This window comes from Budorcas taxicolor, chromosome 14 (assembly GCF_023091745.1).
Source record: "Budorcas taxicolor isolate Tak-1 chromosome 14, Takin1.1, whole genome shotgun sequence".
NCBI lineage: Eukaryota > Metazoa > Chordata > Mammalia > Artiodactyla > Bovidae > Budorcas > Budorcas taxicolor.
Window position 1 is genome coordinate 4526016 of NC_068923.1, and position 12655 is coordinate 4538670.

Genomic DNA, 12655 nt, shown 5'->3' on the forward strand with positions numbered 1-12655 from the left:
AACATCTGCTAAGTTATAGACAGAAATTGAAGCTACAGTGGTGCTTGTACTCATCCTAGGGAGAGGAGACAGAGATAGGTGAGTAAATGAGTACATTTATATTATTACCAGGTAGTCATAAATGGTATGGAGAAAAAAGAAGAAAATTGGAGTGCTTGGAGAGAGGACCTCCTTGAGGGGAAAAAAACCTATTTAGTAGAAACCTGAAGGAGTTGGGGGAGTGAGCATATATATGTGGTCTAGGGGAGGAGGATTTCAAGAAGAGGGAATGAGTTAAAAACCTGGTGTTGGTGTTGTCCACTGTGTCTGAAGCAAGCCTGGATACCAGCGTGTCTGGGATGAGATGGAGAGAAGCCGGCCCTGAGGCTGGAGAGGGACCATGCATGAGAGTGGGGAGCAGGTCAACACGCCGGCTTTTAGGCCTCGTGTGAGGTGGAGAGCTGGCAGATGATTTTGAATAGAGAAGAAACCTGTTTTCTTCTTTTTAAAGCATCTCTTTGGCTGAATTTTGACAATGTATTGTAGGGGGAGAAAAGGACAGGGCATTTAGGGGCTTCTTAGGAGAAGACCCTTTTTTGAAGTACAGTTGATTTGCAATATTGCATTAGTTTCAAGGGTGCAGTATAATGAGTCGGTCTTTTTTGAGATAGTCTTTTTTCCTCTATAGGTTATTAGGAGGTGTTGGATGTAATTCCCCGTGCTGCACAGTAAATCCTTGTTGCTTATCTGCTTTATGTATAGTAGCTTGTGGGCTTCCCTGATAGCTCAGTTGGTAGAGAATCCACCCACAATACAAGAGACCCCGGTTTGATTCCTGGGTTGGGGAGATTCGCTGGAGAAGGGATAGGCTACTCGCTCCCGTATTCTGGCCTGGAGAATTCCATGGACTATACAGTCCATGGAGTTGCAAAGAGTCGGACACAACTGAGCAACTTTCACTTTCACTTGTATTATTTTTTAGATTCCACATAAAAGTTATATTTGTCTTTCTCTGTCTGCCTTACTTCTAAAACCATAACATTCTGTAGGCCCATCCACGCTGATGCAAATGCAATATTTCATTCTTTTTTGTGGCTAATATTCTATTGTGTGTGTGTGTGTACCACATCTTAAGCCAATTGTCTGTTGATGGGCACTTGAATTGTTTCCACATCTTGGCTATTGTAAATAGTGCTGCTAGGAACATTGGCTTTACATTTTTTCTGGGTATATACCATGGAGTAGGATTGCTGGATCATATGGTAGGTCTCTTTTTGCTTTTTCAAAGGAAACTCCATACTGTTTTCCTTAGTGATTGAGCCACTTTACATTCCTACCAACAAGGGAGGAGAATTCTCTTTTCCACACACCCTCTCCAGCATATATTACTTGTAGACTTTTTGGTTGGTGATGGTCATTCTGACCAGTGTGAAGTGATATCTAATTGCAGTTTTGATTTGCATTTCCCTAATAATTAGTGGCATTGAGTGTCTTTTCCTGTGCCTGTTGGCCATCTGTGTGTTTTCTTTGGAAAAATGTCAGAAGACCTAAGTAGACCAACTCATTTTTTGATTGGATTGCTTGTTTTTTCCATATTGAGTTGCATGAACTGTTTGTATACTTTGGATATTAATCTCTTGTAAGTTGCAGTTTTCGCCAATGTTCTTTCCCAATTTCTAGTTTGTCTTTTCATTTTATGTTGGTGGTTTTCTTTCTGTGCAAAGGCTTGTAAGTTTGATTAGGTCCCATTTGTTTTCTTTTGTCTTGGGAGACTGATCTATGAAAATATTGCTATGATTTTTGTCAAAGAATATTTTGCTTATTTTCTCTTCTAGAGGTGTTATGGTTTCAGGTATTATATTTAGGTCTTTAAACTATCTTAAGTTTTTTTGTATGTGGTATGAGGGAATATTCTAATTTCATTGATGCTCATGTGGCTGTCCAACTTTCCCAGCACTGCTTGTTAAAAATACTGTGCTTTTTCCACTGCATTCTTACATTCTTTGTTGTGGATTAATTGCTTATTGACTGGTTTATTTCTAGGCTCACTATTCTGTTACACTGAGCTATGTGTTTGCCTTTGTGCCAATACAACACTGTTTTTATTACTGTAGCTTTGTAATATAGTCTGAAGTCTGGATGGGTTATATCTCCAACTTCGTTCTATTTTCTCAAGATTGACTTAGCAATTCTGTGTCTTTTATGGTTTCGTATAAATTTTAGGATTATTTGTTTTAGTTCCATGAACAATGTCATGGGTATTTTGATAGGGATTGCATTAAACCTGTGGATTGCTTTGGGTAGTATGGCTATTTTAACAATATTAATTCTTCCAATCCAAGAGCTTGGGATATCTTTCCATTTCTTTGTATCACCTTCAATTTCCTTATCAGTGTTTTATAATTTTAAGAGTATAGCTCTTTCACCTTCTTGGTTTAAGTTTATTCTTAGGTATTTTTTCTTTTGATGCAATTTTAAACAGGATTTTTTTACTTCCTCTTTTAGTCATTTTATTGTTAATGTAAAAAACAAAAGATTTCTGTATATTAATCTTATATCCTGTTATCTTGCTGAATTCATTTCTTAACTCTAATAGATTTTGTGTAGAGACTTTAGGGTTCTCTATACAGAGTATCATGTCCTCTGCAACTAGTGACAGTTTTACTTTTTCCTTTCCTAATCAGATACTTTTTATTTCTTTTTCTAGTCTGATTGCTGTGGCTAGGGCTTCCAGTAATATGTTGAATAGAAGTCATGAGAGTGGTCATCCTTGACCTGAATTCAATAGGAAGGCTTTCAACTTTTAGCTCTTGAGTATTGTGTTGGCTGTGAGCTTGTCATAAATGGCTTTTATTATGTTGAGATATGTTCCTTCTGTACCAAATTTGAAACACATTTTTTTCATGAATGGATGCTTAATTTTGTCAAATGCTTTTTCTGCTTCTATTGAGATGATTGTGTTATTTTTATCCTTTGTTTTGTTAATGTAGTGCATTGCATTGATTGATTTGTGTATGTTGACCCATCCTTGTGACCCTAGAATGAATCCAACTTGATCATGGTGTATGATTCTTTTTATGTATTGTTGGACTTGATTTTTTAATATTTTGTTGAGGAAAACAAAATATTTTGTTTTTGTATGTATATTCATCAAAAAATGGCCTGTAATTTCCTTTTTTGGTAGCATCTTTGTCTGATTTTGTATCAGGGTGATGGTGGCCTCAGAGAATGAGTTTGGGAGTGTTCTCTCCTCTTCAATTTCTTGGAACAGTTTGAGAAGGTATAAGTTCTTATTTGTATGTTTGGTAGAGTTCCCCAGTGAAGCCATCTGGTCTTAGATTTTTGTTTGCTTGGAGTATTTTATTATTATAGAGTCTATTTCACTTCTAGTGATTTATCTGTTCCAATGATCTGTTTCTTCTTGACCTAGTCTTGTCAGGCTTTATGTTTTTAGAACTTGTCCATTTTTTCTAGGTTCAGTTTATTGATAATAACTGTTCATAGAATACTCTTACAACTTTTAGAATCTCTGTGTTATTGGTTGTTATGTCTCCTTTTTCATTTCTTTTTTGTTTAATTATATCTTCTCTCTTTTCTTCATGAGCCTGGTTAGAGATTTGTCAATTTTGTTTATTAAGAGGAGCTGTTAAGAGACTACTACAATAGTTCTGGCAGGGATGGTCTGCGGTTAGAACAAGCCTGTAGTGATGGAGGTGTTGCAAAGTGATTGGATCCTGATATAATATTTTTGGAGTAAAGCAGATGAAATTTTATGTGTAAGAGAGAAAGAGTCATGCACGATTCCAATATTTTTTGTGTAATTGGAAGCATAGAGTCTCCATTTATTGAGACATAAAAAACCGTGGGGGAAGAGCAGGTATCAGTGAGAATATCAGGTGTTGATTTGGAATATCTAAGTTTGATAAGGAGATTGATACCTTAGTGAAGATCCTGAGCAGGTAGTTAGATATGTTCTGGAGTTCAAGAGATAGGTCCAGCTGGGAATAGAACTCTGGGGGCTGTAAGTATATATGTACTTAAAGCCATGGACCAAATGAGAGTTGAGTGTAATGCTGCCGCTGCTGCTAAGTCGCTTCAGTTGTGTCTGACTCTGTGCGACCCCATAGATGGCAACCCACCAGGCTCCCCCGTCCCTGGGATTCTCCAGGCAAGAACACTGGAGTGGGTTGCCATTTCCTTCTCCAATGCATGAAAGTGAAAAGTGAAAGGGAAGTTGTTCAGTCATCCCTGACTCTTAGAGACCCCATGGACTGCAGCTTACCAGGCTCCTCTGTCCATGGATTTTCCAGGCAAGAGTACTAGAGTGGGATGCCATTGCCTTCTCCAGCTGAGTGTAATAGAGAGACTCTAAGGTTGAGGCCCCGAACGACCAACATTTAGAATTTACTGAGGTGAGGATGATTCTGTCAAAGAGACCAATACGAGCAGCCCATGGTGGAGGGGAGAGCCAGGATATTGTGGTACTTGGAAAGCTGGTGGAAAATAGTATTCCAGGGAGAATGGAAAGGTCAACTCACTCAAATGCTGTAGATGGGACAAATAAGATGAAGACTTAGAATTAACCACTGGATTTAGAAACCAATGGAACTGATCTTGAGAAAAGATCCACTGGAGTATTGGGAGTGAAAGCCCAGTCAGAAAGGGTTAAAGAGAGAACGGAAGGGAGAGGAATTGGAAGCAATGAACATAGACCACTCTTTCGAGCTCTGTATGAAGTGGGGAAGGAAACAAGATGGTAGCTGAAGGGGCATGTGGCACGAGAGGAGGATACGCAGGACACCTCACCAGAACTCAGAGTGCAACTCTTCTTGTTACTCTGCTACGGTAATTGCCTTAGGCTTCAAAGGACCAGCATTTATTACCACATCATCTCCCTCAGATGCCCTGCTAAATTAAGGCCACCTTCCCTCATCTTATCCCTGTAGCAAAAAACTTTGGTGACAATCCCCTAATTATCTACTCAATAATATTCAAATTATTTTCCTTAGAATTCAAGGGGGAAAAATTCTTTGCTACAGTGAGTCTGTCCCTTCTCTCTGCATAACTTTCCTTGTGCCTAATTATTGTCACCTCCTTCACCTTCCTGATCTCTGCTTAGGAAAACCTTACATGCCCTTTAGGTCCCTACTCAAGTATTCCAGATTATATGACCTCCTCTTGTTGATGGCTTTAGCCAGAAATATATCTTTCTCATCTCTACTACCATTGTATTTATTGTCAAAGCGTTTTTCAGCTTAGTTAATGTCCTATAGACTAAACGTTTTTGTGTCTTCCATAGAGGAGAATGTGAAGCACATGAATGAGTTATATGAAGATATGTTGAGTTAAAAATGAGCAAATGTAAAACATATTTAACCACATTCCAGCACTATGTCTGGAACTGCATGGCCTAGCCTACATAGACTTAGGGGGATATTCGATTTCGTGGCAACTCAGAGCCTCCTGCTCAGTTGCCAAGAAGCCTCACCTAGAGGAGTTCCCTTATGATGGTAGAAGCCAACATTTCTTCATAAACTAAAAAGAAGCGTGAAATCTGTGAATTCAAGTAATTTTTCTAAACCTTTTTTGTACTGTCTAGACAAAAATGTTAATGAAATATATCTCATGTTTAAGAATTTATCTTTGAAGAGCTAGTTTTTAGGCATTGTATATAAAATTCAATAATTCAGTTTGCAAAGAAAATTAAGCCTTGTTCCATTCTCTTTAATATTGAGCTAAGTCCTATAGTTTGTCATTAGAATTCTCTTTCAGGAGGAAAAGATAGTTGTCTGCTATTAGTTTTTGTTTAATTTTTATGAAAGGCTTAAGTACTTTATTAATATTTATTGATAGCCTAGCAAAATAAGTAAAAATCTCTAGCCCTAATAAGAATTAAGAGTTGGGGCCAAAATTCCATGTTTTAATGTGTTGTCCTCTGGACCCTATTCTAGCTTAGGGGATTGAATTACACCTTTTATGGAAAAGAATTGGGTAATGATGAATTTGGGCAGATGTAAGATAGCTTACACGCACACAACTGTTTTTCTTGAAACAATGCAGAAGTATTTTATGTTGAGAGAGATAGGTTGGCCTAGGGCACTTTATGTTCCGCTTAACAGATTAAAATAAAATAAAATTAAATTAAAATTAAAAGCATTTTACTTTTCTCTTTTAGAATTTTTTCTCAACTGTCACATACTGTAATTCCATTGTGGAAAGGAAAATATCTGTGGTTTCTCTAGAATATTTCCTTAGTGCTTGGCTTCTACTGGGACTACATTAAAATATTTTTCACACATATTTCGTCCATGGGTATTCAAAGAGAAGAATGATTATAGGTTTGAAAATGGGATGTGTGGAAATCAACATTTTAGATGTATAATGAAAGTGACTTATACCAGGAAACTCTGCCAACTGCCTTCAAAATAATTAACATGGAAATTGGAATTAATATTGCATGCCCCCAAACAGTTATTGTATAGTGCGTAGGTGGTGCTTATGTGGAAGCAGAGATGTGTTCAGAAACCTCTGACCTGGGTGGCACTCTGTCACAACCCGCCTGTATTCACAGATGAATTCCATCTCATTCCCTTTTATCCTGCATCACAACTGCCCTGGGCATACTTACACAGGTGTACCCATTTATCCAGAGAGGACTACACTTCTGAGAAAATAGCTTAATAAACTATTTTGCATTTGCAATAAGTAACTTAAATGAACTATCAATACAAAGGATATAGGTTTCCTGGTTAGTAATATAATTAAACTTTTTCAAGGTGTTTAAGGTACGAATTATTTTTGAGAATCAAAATATCACATGCATACAATGAATGCCAGTTTGGTATCAATTTCTGAAGGACTTAGTGAATAACATTGTGTGAGTGGTCTCTTCTATTTTGAGAGTTAGGGATGGGGAGACACCTTTTCTTATTTTGGTAAAATACTTATCTGGTCATTAAGGAAGAAAAATCACGTTTACTATATGTCATATTTTGTCATACACATGAATATGTAACTGCATTTAGAAGCAGCTGCTAATTTGAGAAGCAACAGCAGAAATTTTGTTTCTGGATATATTTCTATAAGAAGCATGCAAATAGGGATTTCTTTTTTGTCTTACGGAAATTTCTTAGTCTAGTTCTGAAGTTTTCTAGTACATGTTGGAAACAAATTTATGTAGTTTTTATTTCTAGATCTGTCTTTTCTATTCATCTTTAATACAAATGTTCAATCACCAAGTGCTAGGGTTACCTGCTTGAAAAATCATACTTCATTCTGGAGATAGGATGTATTCTCCCAGGAGGCTGACCTTATTTTCAAGTCAGGCACATTTGGAACTCCAGTTCTGACATTTACTAGCTATGTGACCTGTGGCAAATGATTTAACCTCTCTGAGCCCCCTTTCCCATACATGACTGGCCTCCAAGAGCTGTTGGAGGTGGTCCTCGTGTTTAGCAATCATTAAGGGAAAGGCTGGTCCATTCCTTCTTTTATCTTCCTTTTAAAACTTCCACTGCAGTTTAGAACAGAACCAAAATAAAATCCCTCCCAAGGAAACAAGACTAATCTGATTAAAAATAAAGTGTTTGATTAAAGTGATTTCCTTAGCTGCAAGACACTGTGTGGTTTGGAAAGCAGTTCCTTTGTAGGATGTCAATATGCTATTGAAAATTATTCACATCAAGAATACACAACTAGGTATGCTGCTCTGTCATCATTTTCATACAATTCGTAGATACCTTTCCATCTCCAAATATGTCTTTTAGCTTTCTTTTCATCCCACTTAATTCATTTTCCTAGTTGTCCATCTTTTCTGGAGAAAAGGCAGGGGAGGGTTGAGGGAAACAAGAAAAACAGGAAGAGGAGAACTCCAGGGCAATTAGAATCCTGTGAGAAGGGGCATCAGTGTGGGAACATCAAAGCTTCATGTCTTATTTTCACCCCTTTATAAAATGAAAAGCCTCCTTTTGTTTAACTTTCCCTTCCTCTGTGGGCAGAAGGGAAGGAATTCATCTTTCATTCTTTTCAAACTTGATCTTTCATCTAGTAACCTCAACTCTGGAAGCTTTTGTAACAATGGGAAAATGCATCTAATAATTCTAGATCCAGTACATTGAGTCCTTTTGGCAAGAGGGATGGAGGGCAAATCACTACTGGTTGAGAGAAAAGAGATCACTTTACCTTATATTACTTTACATTTAGATGTATTATGTTTAGCTCTGGGACCTGCTCACTTTCTTAGACATCTGCATAATGCCAGGAGAATCAGCTGATCCAGAAATACAGATTTGATTGGAAATGCCTGGTGAGGAACTTCCTCAATGAGGAGGGGCCAGAGTAGTACCTAGTGGCAGGCTTCCCTTGGGTACACTAATTTTTTCTTTTATACCTTCTCGCTTGAGGCTTTCAGATTCAGACCTGGCCATTCTTCCTTTTTTCTATTTCTTTCCTGTCCTACTTTTCTCTCTCCCTTAGCACCTGCTAAAATGTAAGAAGCTGTCAGGACACACCTGACTTTTAGTTGTCTAGGAATTTTATCTCTCTTCAACAAATGAAAATGTTAGTATTATGCAAAGTTCAAGTATTTTTTATTGTTTTTTCTCTGAGTCTTAGATTTCTCTCATTCCTTCCACTTCTAGATCTTATTTGCATTTTAGGCAGAGACACCCCATGGCCAATATCTATCATGTATATTCTCCCAAGGACCAATTTCCATTTTTCTATTTCATTCCTGGTGCCACCTCTTTGCTGTCTGTTTCTAATCTTTTCCTGAGTGAAATCTTATTGAATATGTCCTCTGTGAAGTTCAGTAGGCCTCTTCTCATCCAGACTCTGACATTTATTAGCTTGTGCCTACAACAGTTACCTCTTCTCTCTGAGACTCATTTTAATAGAATCTACCTCTTGAAGGCTGTGTGGGAACAGAAATAGGAAGTAAATATCCCTGGTGGGTTTCCTGCCTAGGGCTCTGCTGGAGCAATGCAAAGCTAAGTCATTTACATCCAATGATAGGAGAAATGTGGGAAGGATTTCCAGCCCATTCCTCCTGGAAAAACTGTATTCAAGGAACGAGAGTCCTAGTCCGCTGAGATGAATTGATGACCTGACTCAACAGTTGGACCACATTTACCATCGCATCTCCCTTTTAAATGACCCACTTCTGTTCTCCAAAGAGACCTAATTGACTGGCTGCTGTCTTTCTCCAGTTTGAACTTCAATGGATGCTGATCCATTGTGACCCCCTGCGACCCCGGAGAGAAACTTGTCATGAGCTGCCAGCCAGGATCACGGTGAGTCCCTAGACTATCTGCAAAGGCCACTTGCAGCCAGCTTACCTCTCTACACCGCCGCAAACTCTCCCCGTCCTCACTGTTGGTCTAAAAGAGTCCAGGCTTTTGCTGCACAGACCAGATATTGAAGAAGCGCGGGTCCCACCCACAGTCTGGCGGGTAGAAACCACTTGCGCGGGGGAGGGGGGCGACCGAAGGGGTATGGATCCAGCTTGGGTGGCTTACGATCCTCCCCAGCCCCCGGACCCCTCACCCCTCAGCCTCTCTCCAGGAAAATGCCGGTGACTACTCAAACCCTCGGTGGCACACAGGCCACCTGAGAAGACTCTGGGGACCGCGAGAGGTCCCCAGGGGCGGGTGGGGCGGAGGCGGGGAAAGGGTTAAGGGGGACTGTTGTCATTCTATCCGTCCTCTGGCCCGCCAGCTCTCCTCCAATCCCAGGGACCCTCTCGGGGGTAAACAGGAGGAACTCACGCCTCCTGGGCCGGCGCCCCCTCGCATCCCCGGCTCCCGGGGGCGCTCTTGGCGGGGACTAGCGCCACTGCGCGCGCTGCGGGCATGGCCTGGGCGGCGTCGGGCCGCAGGGCCCTGGGGCTGCGACTGCTGCTGTCGGGGCTCTGCTTGTGCGCGGCTCAAGTAAGTTGTGCGCGGGTTTAGGGGGCCGCCTTCTCACTGTCTCCCCCCTCTTCTCTTTCCTCCAGACCATCGACCAGGTAAGCCGGGGGCGAGAAGCGCTGGCGTGTTCCAAGTGCTCTCAGGGCGAGGCGGGGGTGCAGTCGTCTGGGGAAGCGCGCGGAGATGCGGAGCATCCCGCGGGCCGCGCGGCTCCGTGCATCCTCGGGCCACGCACCTGCAGCGAGCAAGGTGGGAGGCGGGGGCCCGAGGGGACACCCCGAGGGTCCGAGAACCGGCGCCCCCTTACCGCCCGGGCCCCACACTGCAGGCTCGGGCCGCGGAAGCCGGAGGAGGCTGGAGGCCGGGGCTTTAATTTTCAGCCGTGCTTCCCTCCGCACTCTGTCCCCTCCCCGCCGCTCGTCCTGGGCGGCCCAGCCCGGGGGAGGCGCGATCCCAGGCAACCTCGCATCCCGCCTGCGTGGACTCGGCGGCCCGGGCTCACCTCGGAATTTCGGCCGCACCAGGCAGAGGCGGGCGGGGTAGGGGGCGGCGCCGTTTGAGGTTTCACTTACAAAGACCCCATTGTAACCTGTCTGGTCACCGGGAGTTTAGAAAAACCAAGGTTTCCTTGATGAAAGAAGCCTTTTTTTTTTTCCTTCCATTCAGAAGAGAAAAAACCTAAAATTCCCACATTTCCTAAAACGCGTCCAAACTTTCAGAGGCCAGTCTTCCATCGAGCGCCATCAAAGTGGAGCTATTTGCAACCGATAAAAGGGGTCACCCTCGGGGGTCGGCCTGAAATTTGGCGTCTTTCTGAAATGAGGTGCACAGACCTCCTTCAAGAGGAGGATCTGAAGAGGTCGGGCCCTCGCTGAGCTTCTCGGCCTCGCCTGTCTCTCCCTAAGAGGGCCCCCTAGTTTTCTTCTGAACGCAGACAGATCTACAGAACCATCCTGGAGTTGATCTGGTGTGGCTCGCCTCGGTTCTGAGCTGCCTCACTTTATCCAAAAGGTGACCTGCATTTCCTGATTAAATTCAGGAATTCAGTGACCACCATCTTCATGATCCAACCCCATGAGTAAGAGGCCCCCTCTTCCCCACAAGCCCCGTTGGGTTGAAAGCTCCGTAGACGGGAGGATCCCACTCTGGGGGCCCAGATTCTGCTCTCACCTCACTGTCAGCCTCGTTCAGAACCTCGAGGACGGGAAGCAACCGCATTTCCTTGGAAGTCTGGTCTCAGCGTGTTATGCTGGGCTTGAACCCGGCCTCCACGGGCACTGACTTTGCGGGGAGGCGGCGGGCTCGCGCCCACCTTTTCGTCCTTGTTTCCTGTGCTCCCCTAACCCGCGTGTGCTCTTTTGTCAGAGGGGCCCCCCAGGTGAGCAGGGTCCTCCGGGGCCGCCAGGTCCCCCTGGAGTCCCGGGCATCGACGGCATCGACGTAAGTGTCCACCTCCAGCCCCTGCCCCTCTCCCAGCGGCCCGGGTGGGGTTTTCGAGAGAGGCCGTAAGCCCTCTACCCGGAGGTGGGGTGGGACGTGTGTGAGGGCTGGGAGTGGGGCCCAGACCCCTGGGGACTGCGGAGGGAGGCCGTCCTGCGTCCCGTGGCCCGGGCGGTTGATCACAGCCCCGCACCATCTGTCTTGTCCCTGTCCCGGAGGGGCCCCAGCACCCTCCACTCACCCACTGCCCTGCTTTCCCTCCTGCCTTCCAGGGTGATCGCGGTCCGAAGGGTCCCCCGGGCCCCCCTGTAAGTACATCAGCGCCTTGGCTCTCCACTTCTTTCCTTCCAATGTGGTCTGCAGACCACACAGCATCCGATGAGGCTCAACTTTGTCCCATTTTCTCTTCCTTTTCTCCCCCCTCCTCCCCCCTCCCTGCCCAGGGTCCCCCTGGAGAGCCGGGGAAACCAGGAGCTCCAGGCAAGCCGGGCACACCAGGTGCCGACGTGAGTAGTGGGTGCTGGGGGCATGAAGCCAGGCCCAGTGTGTGTGTGTGTGTGTGTGTGTGTGTGTGTGTGCACGCGCGCGTGTCTGTGTGTGTGTGAGAGAGAAGAGTGCAGCGTGCAGGCGGTTGTGGTCCAAGCTAAGGCTAGACTGGCTCTGATCGTGGCGGTGCCCGCGGGCTCGGCGCTGAGACGCGGTTTCTGCGCGAGGGTCTGCGGAGCGTGGAGGGGCCCCGAGGAGCGTGGCACTGGCATGTGCTCCTCTCTGCTCTGCGGGCAGCGGTGGATACACGTTTCTGCCTGTCAGCGGCTGCTCACCACTCACCCCATTGGGGGGGTGCTGGGGCTTCGCTCTTGTCCTTTCCCCGGCACCCCCTAAGTGAGTTTAGGGAAAGGGCCTGCAGGCAGGGGAGGGACAGAGTCCCCCTAAACCCCAAGGAGGAGACCAGAGAAAGAGGCTGGGGGAGAGCCTGCCCGGGAGGGAGTGTGGGGCGGGGCTGGTCCTACACCACATGCGCACCCACGGGTGATTCATGTCACTGGATGGCAAAAACGCTACAGTATTGTAATTAGCCTCCAATTAAAATAAAAAAAAAATCAAGAGAAATCCAGCTCAGAAGACTTGGACTTGACGGTTTCTAAAATGTAAGTAAAACAAACAAAAACACAAACCTAGCTCTCTGTCTTTCCTCCGGTGTTTCCTTGGTTCGCAGTCACTGACAGAAACAAGCTGATAGGGTTGCTTGAAGCCTGGGAACCAGCTGCCTCTCCCCAACATACCCAGTCACACACCTGCCTCTCCGCATGGGAGGCAAGCTCAGATGCTGA

General features: G+C 44.4%; 1 protein-coding gene across 1 annotated transcript in view; it reads left to right on the top strand.

Moving 5' to 3' along the window:
- The window catches only part of COL9A1 (collagen type IX alpha 1 chain), an 86838-nt gene that overhangs the window by 14181 nt on the left and 60002 nt on the right, over positions 1-12655 (top strand). The window contains exons 6-10 of the mRNA XM_052651689.1: positions 9186-9269; positions 9971-9982; positions 11250-11324; positions 11597-11632; positions 11768-11830. Of these exons, the coding sequence (XP_052507649.1) occupies positions 9186-9269; positions 9971-9982; positions 11250-11324; positions 11597-11632; positions 11768-11830 (270 nt within the window). The remainder of the gene's footprint in view (positions 1-9185; positions 9270-9970; positions 9983-11249; positions 11325-11596; positions 11633-11767; positions 11831-12655) is intronic.